Below are 16,248 nucleotides of genomic sequence, written 5' to 3' on the forward strand. Positions count from 1 at the left end.
TAAGCTTTCCTCCTCCACCCTCCCGTGTGTCGTAGGTGCAGTACTCACCGTTGTCATCTGCGCCGGCGCTCGTACTCCTGGTAGATGAGCAGGTAGACAATAGCTGGTAGGATGTGTAATTCGGGCTCCATGCTGTCCTCCTTCCTCGTGGAGTGTGTATAGGTGAGCGTTTTCCCGTTCGTGTTTTTATCGGCGGGGCTCCCGCCCCGGGAAAGGTGGCGGATTGGTGAGTTGTGATAGGGTGGGCGGTACATTGTCTGCCGCCTGCCTGTTGGCGGTGACCGCCGCGCTGTTTGTCGGTCCCGCCGTGGCGGTCGGAGTGTTAAAGTGGCGGCCTGTGTTGGCGGTTCCCGCCAGGGTTAGAATTCCATTTTTTTGACCGCCGGCCTGTTTGCGGGTTGGCCGCCGCTTTATCACCGACCGCCAGGGTCAGAATGACCCCCTAAGTGCTTTCTTTCATGTGCGTGAGTACTTTGTGAGTACAGTGGTATTGCATGAGCTTTGCATGTCTCCTAGTTAGGCCGTGGCTGCTCATCCACACTACCCCTAGAGAGCCTGGCTTCTAGACACTGACTACATTTCACTAATGAGGGATAACTGGACCTGGTATATGGTGTAAGATCCTTAGGTACCCACTACAAACCAGGCCAGCCCCCTACATTGGGCGAGAGAGCATAATCACTGGGGTCCTGGTTATCAGGATCCTAGTGAACAGAGTCAAACCCACTGACATCAGGCAGAAAAAGGGAGTAACCATGCCAAGAAGGAGGGTTCTTTCCTACAACTCTCATCTTCACAATATTGCTTTTATTATTGCTCATTATCCTAATCACTACAGCTCGTGTGTTCTATTGTAGATTGCAGTCTTTTCAATAAATATATTGAAAACTATCCTGCTCTCTGTTATTGCCTGTGTGTGAGTGAGACTTGTTTTCACCAAAAGAAAAGGGTAACTTCCATCATGACTCCCCTGAGAAGTCGCTTCTAGGGTTCTTGCGTAAGGCTGCCAGAAATCACCACTCACTGTTTGGGTTTTTGGTGAGGTATTGCTTGTGAGCTGGGAGGGTTGGGCCGACAGTTGCAATTTGTTGAAGGTGCTACTCAGTCGCCTACACACAAAAACGTTGTCACTCCAAAATCAGCCCTCTCGAAAGGAGCGAGAGTCCAACTACGACATGATGTTCACATCCAGTAGATACTGCCAGGGATCCAGGAAGGATGAAAGGTGAGACTCAAGGCCACCCCAGTTGTGTTCTGATGTCAGCCCCCCTGCTGGCAGGAGTTTTACACCTCATGAGAGGACTGTTGCATCTTTAGGAGATGGCCAGAGGACAAGCTGTATCCATACTCTGCAAAGCACCATCACTGATAGAGGCCTGTTAGGGAAACACGGGAAAGCAAGATAGGAAGGCTGAATCTGTAATAGTTTGAAAGAATCATTGCTAAATGTAAAACTAGTGCAGTGATTTCCTGTTTGAACTCAGGTAATCAGAGGAGGGGGAAGTTTGGGGTAAACAGCGGACAACCAGTGTCTCAAGAACTTTAGGAGTTAACACTCCCTTTTTCTCTTTTACACACAATTGGGTAAGACGCCTGAAGTTAAGGATTAAAACATTTGTAGTGAGAAAGAGGGAATACTTAGGTAAAAAGATGATGGGGAAAAAAACATTTTCCGGAAAAGTAGAGAAAGGTTGAACAGTTCTTTTTTTCCTTTCAGAAGATTCTAATGTATCTTCTTGCCTTTTTCTTATAATTAACCACACATGAGCTCCTTCCATTACTACTGAGGACACCATACAGGAGACATAAATGGGATGCCCATGTGGGAAAGAGGCCATGCAGCCAGGACAATGTACCTCTTTTCTCAAGATTTCCCATCCCCTTTCCGCTGAGGACCGGTCAGGTCTGGAGTGCCGAACTGCATTTAGACCAGGCAGTCTTTCAAGGGTACTGGGAACAACTTTATTTGATTCCCCCTTTGTCCCACAGAATAATTCAGCCTATCAGGTCACCACCCAAGCAAGTAGCAAACAAAGACCCCACAGTCCCAGCAGTGCAGCAGGTCCCTGAGCTCCAGCGGGCCCCCTCAGCACAGTACTGGGTCTTGAGAGCTCCTGAATAAGTCCAGAGGGGGGCCCTTCCATGTACTTTGCATGGTGGCCCCTGCAGTTGTTTTACTCCACTGGCCCAAGCGTTACCGATACTGGATAACAGTAATACATGTGCTTCATCTAAAATAGAAGCGAGATGTGCGCCAACAGGTCTGTTGTCACATTTCACACAAGACATCGCTCTTTCAAGTCAAGCCATTGTACAAACAGGGCAGGGCCTCAAAAGACAACATTTGGAAGGCCACACTGGCACCTTCTAAATCCCTGTTCCTGGTTCACTCCCCAACACAAAGCAAAGCCTAAACACCTCTGCGAGATCAGTGGATCAAAGAGACAAAAGGACATCTGGTTTGCCAAAGGAGTGGATTTACGAAGCAATAGTATTTTGTCCAGAACAGTAAGAATTCAGCCCAAAATCCTCTTGGAATCTGATGGAACAAAGTGTGAGGGGACGTTGGGAGGGGCAAATGTAGGGTGTGTGTGCTGTAAGGTTGTTTGACATGAAGCAATCAGAAGTGACCTTGGAGGTAGGACCCAGGATATCTGAAGCTCATGCAGCAGTCATGGAGGTGGCATGTACAAGATCTTTGCCACATCTTTGTCAAATGTCAGGCAGTGGTAGAAAGAATGATGAAAACCTAGAAGCTGTGTTGTGAGCAGGGGAATAAGACTGTGGCACAGGTGGGGACTGACATTGTCTCATTCAGGTTCAGACAAAGCTTTAGGGAATTGCTGCCTTACATGAGGGACAGTCATGGAGGCATGAAGTCCTTTTGGTAGTGTGTGCACAACAAATGCAGAGGAAGAATTAAAGGAAAGGACTTAGGGCCAGATGTAGCAAAGGTTTTTCCCCATTCTGTGTCTATGGGAAAAAGTGTTCGTACTTTTGGCCCTTAGTGAAGAAATCATAGGAGCATGCTCGAGAAAGGTAAGAGCATACCTAGGGTGACACAGAAGATCAGACGCCTGTCAGGAGCACACAGGAACACAATATTATTTGATACAAAAGTGCCAGCTGTGGTTCAAACTGTACAAACTTTTTTTTTTCAAAAATAGACCAACAGCAATAGCTTCAGTAGAAATACAGGTAGACGGATATCTTGTTCTGCGTGTTCTCGAAGGTGGTGCCGCTTTAAATATCATCTGCACCTAGAAAAATGCAAAACTTCTAATGAAACTTTCTTTGTTATCGTCAAATGTTAATAGCTTTCAGTAGGATCAGCGTCAACCAGTAGAATATTTTGGAAAGTTCAAGGAATATCTAGCATTCTGATCTACCTCCGCTGTATTGTCCCCTTCTTACTTTATATATTTTTTTAATTTGAAGGAGTTGGTAATTTAAATTCTACACAATTATATTCCACATCAATGGAGTAATTTAACCTGTAGCCCAAGCACACCCATAAGAGCATGTTCACTCACAGCACAAAGTGGAAAATAATCTACATTCACTTTTCCACAAGATATATTTGAACCAGATACAGATCCCACACCTTGAGTATCTCTGATTAGTGTTTTACCTGGAGGAAATTTAACTGAGAGTAGAACCTGTGTGGGCATGAGGAGGCCTAACAGTCATAGAAACAGAACAATCCAATGGATCACAATTATTATGAGTAGAAACAGTCAAACCTGAGTTATGTGCAAACTATCATCAACTTGACCTGGAGGAACAATTATGTTACATTATCTTGTTTTGTAATGTTTAGATATAAACAGTTTAATTTTGCAATTCCATTGGCTGCAGACATTTTTCGGGCAAACAAGATATAAAATTGTTTGGCCAGTGTAACATTTACTCATCTACAATGATGCATTTTAGTTTATATGAAAATCCAGGAAGAGCATACCAGCACATTTTGTGATTTTCACCCATCTGAATCTTACAGGTCTTACATTTTATTCAGAGAAAAGTTAATTGGACAAAAACTGAACTTGCTTTTTAAGAACAGATTTTTGCTATAAAGGAATAAGACCTGTCCTAGAGAAGGTCTCTTCTTTAAAGACAAACTCCCAGACTAAAAGCTTTACCTGAATTATAATCATTGTGGGTTGTGGCCTTAGTGCACAAGATACATTAAATACTCTTACAAGAAGTTTACTACTTTGATGATCAATGAAAAGAGATCAAGTGACCTTGCAGCCGGGGTCAGCCAGGTCATGTCAGTAAGAATAGAAGTGACAGCTGGATCAGCCCATCCTCTGCACCATGCGTCATGAAGCACTGAAGTAGCACAACTCCAGGCATGTCAGAGTCCTCTAGGACAAATAGGCCCTCTATGTGTGCAGTCAACACTCAGTTACCAACCATGCTAAGGTCTAATGTATCAGCCTGCAGAAACCAACACAAAACAACCACAGACAACTGCACAACAAACATCAATCAAAATACCACAAGATGAAATAAAACTTACTCCTACAAAATGTTCAATCAGCGTTCCATTCAACACCACCATCTTCAAAACAAATCAAATCAAAGCAGAACTTATAAAGCACAGATAACCACCCACAGGGATATCCAGGTACTGAGAATCCTGATGCTACGGAGGGCTCAGTCGAACAGACAGGTCTTGAGCCCCTTTCTGAATTCCAACAGAGAGGATGAGATCTGGAGGTGAAAGAACAGGCTGTTTCACGACCTAGCAACGAGAAAGGAGGAGCGTCCTCCACTGTTGCTTCAGCAGCACAGGTGTGTACAAGGGAGGAGGAGGTAGAGCACAGGTGTGTGGAGGGTTGGTGGAAGTTTAGGTGGCAGTTGATGTATGCTGGTCCTAGGCTGAGTAGGGCTTTGTAGGTGTTGATCAGCATCTTGACTTGACATCTCTTCTGAATAAAGCACCAGCGGAGTTTCTCGAGGTGGGATGTGGGTTCCATTGGGAAGTTGAGGATGAGTCTGGCCCTTGAATCCTGTATGAACATCAATCTCTTCAGGAAGTGCAAGGTTGTTTTGGCGTAGAGTGTGTTGTCAAAGTCCAGCCACATGATGACTAAGGCTTGAGTGACAGTTCATCTGGTGTTGACAGGGAGCCACTTGAAGATATTACAAAGCATACGAAGAGTGAGAAAGCAGGTGGAGGAGACAGAGTTAATCTGTCTTTTCAGGGGACCTTGTGGCTCAGGATGATGCAAAGGTTGCAGGCACAGTCTGTCGAAGTGTGTGAGGGACTTGTTCGGGAGCCACCATATGTCAGTCCACAGGAAGGTGTGGTTCCTGAAGATGACTTCCATTTTGTCTGTGCTGAGTTTTAGGCAATTGTCTTTCATCCACTCAGTAATGCTCATCATGCATGTGCGGAAGCTGGCCCTTGTGGTGGAGGAGGTCTTCTGATAATGAGAGGATGAGCTGTGTGTCGTCGATATGATATGATGTTCAGTCCATGGGTTCTGACGATGTTGGCCAAGGGGGTCATGTAGGTGTTGAACAGTGCAGGACTGAGGGATGTACCTTGAGGGAAACCGCAGATGATGTTCTTGGGTTTTGAGGTGAAAGGTGGTAAGCGGATTCTCTGGGTTCCTCCCGTGAGTAAGGAGGCAATCCATTTGAGGGCGTCTCCTTGGATTACCATGTGGTGAATCCTCTTGATAAGAGTGTAGTGGGATACTGTGTTGAACGCTGCTGAGAGGCCGAGGAGATCCGGGCCTCCATTTCTATCCAGTCAAGGAGGGTTCTAATGTCATCAGTGGCAGCGATCAGGGCAGTTTTGGTGCTGTCGTTAGTGGGGAATCTGGATTGGGAGATGTCCAGAAGATTGTTGTCCTCCAGGTGTTCTGTGAGCTGGTGGTGGATGTCCTTTTCAAGGACTTGGTGGGCAAGGGGAGCAGAGAGATGGGACAGTAGTTCTTGAGTTCACTGGGGTCTGCAGATGGTTTCTTGAGAAGGGTTTTGACTGTGTCTTAAAAATGAGTCAGTCTGTGAATTCTCAGCTGATGTACCATTTTCTTTCCTGACACTTGCAGTTTTGAGTTATGGTTCTCAGTTTAGTGGTATACCGACTGGCCTGTTTGGAGGATCTCTTGAATTTTGTGGGATTGATGGGGTGTCATTGCAATCGGTGATCCAGGTGGAGACATTTTTGACAGCCTGTTCTAGGTGGGTTGCAATATCAGAGTGGGTGGTGTTGATGGCGTCAGGCCACTGTCTCTCTGCTACTTTGTTCCAGCTGTGGTGTGGGGTAGCTTGGTGGCAGTGATAGGGGAGCCTGAGATGGTGAAGTGGACAATGGTGTGGTCTGTCCAGGTTAGCTTGGTGACATGACTGTACTTGACTGTGGAGTTGGTAACAAATTGGGTAAGGTTGAGGTTGCTCATTCCTTCGAGGAGCTTAATGTGCATTGAAAAATACCTAGACCTGCTTGCATGCTTGGTTTATGCAAAGAAAGGACTACATGTCAGATTCTTACATGAGTCATAAAGCTTACACAAGTTCAATAGCTTACATAAGTCCCACAACTTTACTAAAAAACTTCTAGAACCTGTATAGTAACTGAGCCATTGCACGGTGTCCCAAAGGCACAGTGACTGCTTCTAACACGGTCAGCGCCTGCTCGCTCTCCACTGTTCATGGCACTGTGTCCTCAGCCCTGATCTATGACTGCAGTGATGTCAGGTGACTCAGTTCCTGTACCTTGGAATTTTCCAGTTGCCGTTGACGTAATGACATACACTAGTGGTGACAGGAAGGAAGCTGTCAACGATTGTGTCAGTGAGGCCATACACACCATGAGTGTGTCTGTGTGTAGCTGTGTCTACATTCATGCTTGAAAAAATGTGAATGCTTGTTTGACCTTTCAGTCTTCTGGTGGTCTTCCCCTAAAATGTTTCGCCTACTCCCTTCCTGTTTGCTGAAGTTCGTTTTTGTTGGTTTTAGGACTCTGCACTTTCTCACTGCGAAAGTACTTGTGCTCACTCCCTAAAACATGATTTAATTAGCCTACACTGGATTTGCATATTTAATATGCTTATAATTCCCTAGTAAAGTGGTACACCATATACCCAGGACCTGTAAGCTAAATGCTACAGTAGGCCTGTAGCACTTAGGGGCACATTACAACATTGGCGGTAAGTGCCCCGGCTAACATCCCTCTGCCACATTATGAGCACAGCTGGATTTCTGCCACAAGAAGGGCGGGAATCCGGCTGTGGCCATACTGGCGGATGGTTTTAAGGTGGAGCTGCTACCACCAGCAGCGCCAAGGCAGTAGACCTCCGCCAGCCGTCTAATGAAAAATAATACGGCCTGGAGGTGTTCTGCTGGCGGGCACTTCTGGCAGAAGCAGCAACCCTTACCCTCCCCTGCCAGGAGACCCACTAGATGCAGGTAAGATGGGTTTCCGACAGGGGAGGGGGGTGGGTGGTGTTGTGTGTGTGCATGAATGTGTGAGTGTGTGCGTGAATGCTGATGTGAGTGTAGTGTTGTTTGCATGTGTATGCATGTGTGAGAATGTGTGTATGACTGGAAATGAGTTTGCATGTCAGAGTGAAAGTGGTAGGGATGTGTGCGTGAATGAATGGATGCATGCGTGTCTGAATGCGTGTATGCCTGTGTGAGTGAGTGTGTGTATGCGTGGTGCGTGTCTGCGAGTGTGCATGTATGAGGGGATTGGAAGGGGGGAGCGTGGATGGAGGGGAGTGGGGACATCTGGGTAGTGTTGGGGGTGCGGGTGGGCCTCCTACAGTGACAGGGAAGGAATTTCCAGTCACTGGTAGGGTCTACTGCCATGGTTTTCGTGGCGTTACGAATGCCACGAAAACCATGGCGGTAGATAGGGTCAAAATGCTGCCGGGGGTACCTTAGCGTCCAGTGGGCTGGAGATTCTTATCTCCGGCCCGGTGGCTGCTACCGCCATGGAGGTCAGTGCGGTATGTTGGTGGGTTGGCTTCAGTCAACCCACTAATGTCATAATGTGCTACCGCTACATTATCACCGACCGCTGGGGTCATAATGACACCCTTAATGTCCCACCCACTTAATTAACGTTTTAAAGCATGTGTCAGGTCTGCCATTGCAGTCTGAATGCACTTTTTTTTTTGATAAAGAGATTTTATTAATTTTGGCATAAAACAGTGATGTATACAGTTCAACATGATGCCAACGGGCATCAAACAATAATGGTCAAACCCTAGGTCCCTGCCACATTTTATTACTAAATATTACTCACAATCAAACACTTAAAAGCCCGCTACACCCTCCCACTTCCCCCATATCTTATTGTGTTTGTGTAAACAACCTCTGGCCTCATACACAAGTCTCTCTCGCTGCGCACACCAATCCACTCCCCGTCTCCACTTAGTCAGTGTCGGAGCAACTCTGGCCTTCAAATCTGCCATTATATCTCTTTTGGCCACTAGACAAGCCACCCCCAAGAAGGACCGATCTGCTCTTCGTAGCCCTGTATCTCCCATGACCCCCAGAAGGAGGGGCAGTGGCAACCTCTCTACCTCCTCCTGTAGGACCCCGGAGATCTCTTGCACCACCGTTTCCCAATAGACCGCTATAGTCGGGCATGCCCATACCATGTGGAAGAAATCAGCCGTGTGACACCTGCAGCGGGGGCATTCCGCTGTGGGGCGGAGGCCCGCTTTATGTAATATGGCGGGTGTGAGGTATGCGGCATGTAGGAAATATGATTGTATTAACCTGAGGCGTGTGGTCATTGTTAGGGAGCGTGGGGCCATTAGTGCTTCTGTCCAGTCCGTTTCCTCCATGGGTCCCACCCAACTTTCCCACCTCTGGCGAAGATCTCTCAGGGGACCCCCAGCGGCGGTGATTAGGGTGCGATAAATCTGAGAAACCCCTCCCTTGCCCAGGTCTCCCATCAGTGCCTTAGCTTCCATGGGGCTATGCTCGGGTATGGTGTCTCCTGTCTGTGAGTGAACTAGTAGGGCATGGCGTAACTGGAGATATCGGTGGAACTGTGTCTTGTTTAAGGAATATTGTTTCTGGAGGTCTTGAAAAGACCGTATGTGTGACCCTCTCCAGATATCTCCCAGTGTGGAGATCCCTATGTTGTCCCATTTCTGAAAGCCCTCCAGACCTGCCACTTGTACCAGCTGCCTTCCATGCCATAGCGGGGTTTGTTGGGTTAGACGTCCCCACCACCCCGTCACTTTCTGGGCTGTACGCCATCCCAGAAGCACCACTTTGGTCACATCTGGGGTCTCTCGGGGGATCGGGCTCCCGTATAGTGTGTCAAAGATCCGTGGGTAGCCCATTATCTGTCATTCTAGTTGGTATGCGGGGTCTGTCCATCCACCTCCCACCCAGTCATTGATTACAAGTGTGTGCATCGCTAGATAATAGTATTGAATTTTCGACATGCCCAAGCCACCTTCATATACATCCCTCTGACAGGTTTTTAGCGACAATCTTGTGCGGGAGCCGCTCCATATGAATTGGCGTGCTAAAGAGTCCATCTCCCTGAACCATCTTGCGGGGACGGGATGTGGAAAGTTCTGCAGGAGGTATAAGAGCCTGGGGAGGATCATCATCTTGTACAGCGCTATTCTGCCAAGTAGATTCAGGGGGAGGGCCTTCCAGCGCAGGAGGTCGGATTTGATTTTCCTTGTAAGTGGCGTGACATTAAGTTCCCACGCTAATTCGGGCAGAAGTGAGATATGTATCCCAAGGTATTTGAAGCTGTTTTTCCGTACTGGGATGTTCCGTTGCCAATCTATACAGTTGCTTGAGCGATGTAGGGGAATCAATAAAGATTTGGCTGGGTTCAAGGTCAGTCCTGAGGCTTCTGCGAAAAGTCTCAGGATCTCTAGGACGCGTGGGCCGCTTTTGGATGGGTTGGAGATATACAGGAGTACGTCGTCTGCGTATAAAGCCACCCGGTCTTCCGGGCCAGAGGGCCAGCGCCAGCCCTCGATCAGCGGATCATTTCTCAGTAGTATCGCCAGAGGTTCTATTACTAGTGCAAAGAGCAGGGGGGATAGCGGGCATCCCTGTCGAGTCCCACGGCCAATGGGGATTGGGTCAGAGACTACTCCGTTCACCCGGATTCGGGCAGTCGGGTTAGAGTATAGGAGTTTCACTAAACCTCGGAATTTAGGTCCGAGCCCGTTCTTATATAGGACCTGTTCGAGGTAGGACCAATCTACTGTGTCAAAGGCCTTTTCGAAATCGAGTAAAAGTAGTGCCAAGTGCGTGTGTGATAACATTTTGTGGTGTGCCAAAGCAAGGTGTAACCGTCTGATGCAGTGCCTTGTGCTACGAGTAGGCATGAAACCACATTGGTCAGGGTGTACCAGTGTGGGCATTACCTCCTTCAGTCTGGAGGCAAGGATCGATGAGAGCACCTTGACTTCAGCATTTAGGAGCGAGATAGGCCGGTACGCTGAACAGTGTTGTGATGGGGGTTGGGTTTTGGGGATCACCACAATAGTCGCTTGGTCAATCTCAGCTGGAAAGCGGCCTTGATTCTCCGCTTCATCGTACATGCTAAGCAGGTGGGGACCCAGAATGTCGCTGCATTTACTATATAATTCCGCTGGAAAGCCGTCAGGGCCGGGGGTTTTGCCTGATGCCAGGCCAGATATTGCACTGCAGACCTCTACGAGGCCAATGGCCTCCTCCAGTCTGTCTCTCGCCTCTGGGGATATCCCGGGAAGGGTAATATAATTTAGTAGGGGGGACTCTCTCTCAATATCAGGGCGTGGGTGCCTGACATATAGATGGGTGTAGTAGGAGGCGAAACTATGTGCGATTTCCACTGATGTTTTGACAAGGGTGCCCGAGTCTTCTAAGATCTCAGGTATAATTCTGTTAGCCATGGGGCGGGTGGCCAGCCAATGCAGCAGCTTCCCGTTTTTATCCCCCCATCCATAGATTCGGGCTGCTGAGGCTCTCCACATGTGTTTGGCCGACTCTAGCATTATGTGTTTGATATCTTCTCTTACCCTGGTCAGTTGCCTCATAGTCGAGGCCGATGCCAAGTTTACGTGTTGGCATTCGAGTCTTAGGGCCTTGCTCTCCAGTTCAGCGATTTGGGAGTTTTGGTCCCGTTCACGGGACCGAAGAATGCTTTTGGCGTGCCCTCTAATAATGGCTTTGCAGGCAGCCCATAGTATTCCCGGGGACCGAACCGAGCCCTCGTTTAACTCGAAATATTGACCGAGGTGCATCCTGATCTCTTGGGTGTATTCTTTATCTTGCAAGGGCCACGCGTTCAGGCGCCACATAGGCCGTCTGGTAGGATCTGCTCCGCCCAGTCGGATTCGTATTGGTGCGTGGTCGGAGACCCCCCGTGGGAGAATCTCCGCTCCTGCGACTTTTAAGAAGTCTAGGGCGGGCATGAACACCATGTCTATTCTGGACTGCGTCTGGTGGGCTGCCGAAGTATGTGTGTATTGGCGCTCTCTGGGGTGCCAGGTGCGCCACACCTCACACAAGCCGAGGCTCTCCGCCCAGTTACTTAGGGCTGAGGCCCGCTTGGATCTATTCATAGTAGTTTCCCCAGAAATGTCCAGCTTTGGGTCAAGAACTGAGTTGAAGTCGCCTCCCAGTAGGGTGGTTCCTTGGGGTAGTCCTGAGGTCACTTGGTGGAGCGTAAGTAGGAAGGTGTCCAGATTTGCCGGGGGCGCATAGGCACACACTAAGTTTAGCGGTTGCCCCTGAAGAGTCCCTGTGACTACTATGAATCTACCTTGTGAGTCAGACTGCGTGGCTGTGATCACCATGGGTAGAGATCGATGGAGCAGGATAGCCACTCCTCTAGAGCCTCTGGAAAACCCTGCATGGTATACCCTATTGTATCCTTCCCGCGCAAGCATAGGGCATCTGGACCCGAGGAGATGGGTCTCCTGCAGGAGAACTACTGAGGGGGAGTATCTGCGGAGGGTGTTAAATACTGCTGATCTTTTGATCTTGTCTAATAGGCCGTTTACATTCGAGGAGAGGACCTGGGTTACTGAGGGCCAAGCGTGAGGTGTGCCGATGTTGAACCTGTTTGGGTGTGTGGGTGCAAGCCCAGGGATGACCATTTCAAACGTGTCAGAGAAATTTTTTAATTACAAACCAGGCTAACTAACTTGTCGCCTCTTAAACCTAATTCAAACCCCCCCCCCGTAACTCCCCCACTCCCCATACTCCCACCCCGGAAGCATCTGTCGCCCATGTACCCAACCAAAACCAGACAGCCAGTAGAGCTGTCATTGGGGTGGAGCGGTGGACCCCTCCTTTCACTCGGATCAGTTGCAGTTAACGGTAACAAATCAAGCATTCAACACAATACTGTAGGAAGTCTCTGGGGCCGTCAATGTTAGTCCCATCAGGAGCCGCTCGAGCAGACCAAGCGCGGCCAGAATCCCCCCACGTCTCGCGCAGGGGCCTCACACATCCTGTCAGCCGAGCACCGGAGATTGATTAAGCGCCCATCTTCCGCAGAATGGGACGGCGTCCGGGGCCGCGGGAGAGCCCCAGTGCTCGTCTCGGTATGAGGAATAGGGTCCCGGGCCGTTTCATCCTCTGCAGGGGTGTTCAAGTCTTTCTGTCTGCCTCTCCGGGATCTGGTGCGTCTCTGGCTCCTCCGGGGCCCCTCCGATGATGAGGGTTCGACACGTGGGAATCTTCCAGTGGTTTTAGGGGGACCCCTTCGGGCTCCGATGCCCTCCTCCGTCAGCCAGTCCCAAGCCTCTTCAGGTGATTCAAAAAAGTAGGTTTTCCCCGCCATGAGGACTTTGAGGCGTGCGGGGAAAAGAAGCATGTACGAGAGTTGCATTGCCCTAAGTTTTTGTTTAACATGTTCGTATGACCTACGGCGGGTTTGGACTTCTCTGGTGTAGTCCGGGAAAATTAGGATTTTGTGGTTTTCCCATTGCATATCATCTAGCCGCCTCGCTTCCCTGAGGATGTTGTCTCTGTCCTTAAAGTTAAGGAATCGTGGGATCATCGGGCGCTTCGGGCCTCCCGGAGGGGGGCGAGGTGCGAGCGCCCTGTGGGCTCGTTCAATTGCAAACAAGGGCGAGAGGGATTGGTCCGGCATCCAAGCTTTGATCCACTTCTCCAGGAATTCGGCGGCCTTGTCATCCTCTATGCCCTCTGGGAAACCTATGAAGCGTAGGTTATTGCGTCTTGCCCGGTTTTCCGCATCTTCTGCACGGCGGTGAAGCTCTCTGGTTCGGGATTGTAGTTGGGCCACTGTGGTTTTGAGGTCCGACAGATCGCTTTCGGTTTGAGAAACACAGGTTTCCACCTCCGTAATTCGTGTCACTGCGTTTCTAAGGTCTTGTCTAATGAGGTCCCTGTCCACTCGCACCTCTCCAATTTTAGTTTCTACGGCCATCTGCGATGATTGAATAGCTTGGAGAATAGCGCTCACCCCGTCCGGAGCCGGGCCCCCACCATCCGCTTCTCCCCCTCCCCGTTGGCCCGTCGTAGTCGTGAACTGGTCGATTTTTTGTTGGGAGGGCGGAGGTTGTTTGTTCGTTTTATCTTTTCCCATCGTGGCACTTGAGGCGGGGGTCAGGTGTGTCACACCCTCTTTAGTGAGGTTTCAAGCCTGAGAAATCAGTGTGTTGTCAAGTGCCCTGGACCGTGGGGGCTCGCTGTGTCTGTCCGTGCAAGGACGGCAGGAGCTCACTGTCCCAGGGGCAGTCTATAGTCTCATTTACTCTTTTCCGGGCCCTGCATTGGTACCGTTGGCTCCTCTCTGTCAGATCCCTTTCTTGCTCCCTCCACCGAGGTGGGGGGGACCCGTCCAAGATCTAAACCCAGGCCTCTCCACCTTCAGGGCCCTGCACCCCATCCGTAGGCCCCGCACCGTCTGGACTGGGCCCCCAATCCCTCGAGCCGCTCCGATCAAGGCCAACCATGTACGACCTGGGACCCAGGATTTCAGATTGCCCCAAGGTGCGGTCCTCCACTGCTCAGCTCGCAGTCCGCCCCCAGCTTCTGCCGCGAGCCAGTGCGTGCTCCATCCGGGCGAGGACCCGAGGGAAGCCGGAACTAGGCCAACAGGCCCTCGGGCCTCCTCTTGCTACTGCAGAAATGGGGCGGGGTGTTGCCACCCTTTGTCGACACCCTCCACCCCTTCCAGGTCTCCGGATCGCGTCTTTGCCCCCCCGGGGCACCATCCGGTCTTCCAGTCGGGTCTCGATCCTCCGCGCGGCTCCAGGCCTTGTTTTTCGCCAGGGGGGACCGCAGGGGAAGGGGCCCCTGCCGCGGCCTCCGTTCGGTACCGCAAGCCGGTCGGGCGGGCGGGGGGGTCTCTCAGCTCCCCCGGTCGCACCCGCGCCCCCGCACGCCGGGACGGCACCGCTCACCTGGTGTCTTCCTTCCCGTTGAGGGGACCCGCCAGCACTTCGGTGGCAGGGATCCAGGTCTCTCCGAGTGTCCCGCTGCCACTTCAATTTGCAGCGCTCACCTCCGGCGGGGCCATCGAGCCAGTCTCAGCCCCGCCAGGTGCATCCCGCAGCCGCCGCCATCTTTACCTCTCTTTCATGGGATCGGCCGGACTGCCGTACGAAGGCGGGACGCAGGCTCTCCGCCAGTTCGCCCCACCTGACTCCTCGCTGGGCCCCTGGGACGCCGGGGAGTCTGAAATAGTGCTTTTTTGCTCCTTTGGACCGCAGTAGTTAAGGGCGGATGACGGAGGGGTCCAGAGCACTCTCAGAGTGCGACCGCCATCTTGACGCCCGAAGCCACCCTGAATGCACTTTTAAACTGCTAATTCGACTTATCAAAATAATCAACTTGCAAAGCCTTGAACTCCCATTTTATTACTTATAAGACACTCCGAAGTTAGTCCCTATGTTGCCCTTATGGCAGGGTTCTGTGTAATTAAAAGGTTGGCCATTTATGTTTAAGTTTTACATGTCCTGGTAGTGAAAAACTCTTAAATTCGTTTTCACTACTGTGAGGCTTACCTCTATCCAAGGTTAACATTGAGTTACCTTCTTACATTTAAAGAGTGAAATCTTTTGTGTGGAAGGATGCAGAATTGCCATCTTTGTGTCCAAAAGAGAGCTTATTGTCCTTAGGGTCCCTCTATATGAGCTGTGGACTTTTAGTACTTTAGTTCTTGGGGTACAGGGGATAGTAAATATGATAATGTCTTCCTGGAAAGTAAGTGATGCAGGAGACTATAAAAATGCAACTATTAGTACATGTATTACCAGGATATAATACCTTACTATGTTTCTCCTTTGTCTTTGCAGAGAGTCGTGTTTTTGACCCAACTGTCTTCAGAGGTACGTTTATGAGTTGTTTTGCATCCTTGAATATATATCTTTAGTCCACTCCCTGCCTGGTACAGTGCGCACAAACATATGTAACAAGTGTGATTTGTCACACAAAAGAGATATATGAGAAACATTCTGTGTCTAGAGAGACCTGTTCTGAGGCCAGAGAGTGGATGGCCACTTTCTCACCACAGCAACGCACACTGTGTCTGCTTTAGAAAGTGCACTTATCTCACAACTACTCAACATTTATGAAGCTTTCACGCAGCGCAGAAAGCCGCTTTGCTGCTCTGCGCTGTGTAAAAGGGAAAAGGCAGCAATGCGTAACATTATACAGTGAATTCCAGCCCTTTGCTTGTGCTGGCGCCTTTTTGACTGACTAGCGGCAAGGGTGCCTGTGTTTTATACAGGATTGTTTTGTGCAAGAAGGGGCCCCTTCCTCCACAGAAAAAATCCTTAGAGGCATTTCCTTCAGTATACATAGAAAGATGAAAAAAACTGGAGAAATTAAGATATTTCTCCTCATGACGCCTTGTAAGAGGCTGGACTGGCTTGTAGTGAGTACCAAGGGGAACTTGCACCTTGCACCAGGCCCAGTTATCCCTTATTAGTGTATAGGGTGTCTAGCAGCTTAGGCTGATAGATAATGGTAGCTTAGCAGAGCAGCCTAGGCTGAACTAGGAGACGTGTGAAGCTACTACAGTACCACTTAGTGTCATATGCACAATATCATAAGAAAACACAATACACAGTTATACTAAAAATAAAGGTACTTTATTTTTATGACAATATGCCAAAGTATCTCAGAGTGTACCCTCAGTGAGAGGATAGGAAATATACACAAGATATATATACACAATAGCAAAAATATGCAGTATAGTCTTAGAAAACAGTGCAAACAATGTATAGTTACAATAGGATACAATGGGGAAACATAGGGATAGGGGCAACACAA

At 49.4% G+C, this 16,248-nt stretch overlaps 1 protein-coding gene across 1 annotated transcript in view; it reads left to right on the forward strand.

Annotated features, from left to right (window-relative positions):
• The window catches only part of LOC138286373 (scavenger receptor cysteine-rich type 1 protein M130-like), a 793,269-nt gene that overhangs the window by 772,617 nt on the left and 4,404 nt on the right, over positions 1-16,248 (forward strand). Inside the window, exon 16 of the mRNA XM_069226532.1 lies at positions 15,270-15,302. Coding sequence (XP_069082633.1) covers positions 15,270-15,302 — 33 coding nt within the window. The remainder of the gene's footprint in view (positions 1-15,269; positions 15,303-16,248) is intronic.

Source organism: Pleurodeles waltl, chromosome 3_2, assembly GCF_031143425.1.
Source record: "Pleurodeles waltl isolate 20211129_DDA chromosome 3_2, aPleWal1.hap1.20221129, whole genome shotgun sequence".
Lineage (NCBI taxonomy): Eukaryota > Metazoa > Chordata > Amphibia > Caudata > Salamandridae > Pleurodeles > Pleurodeles waltl.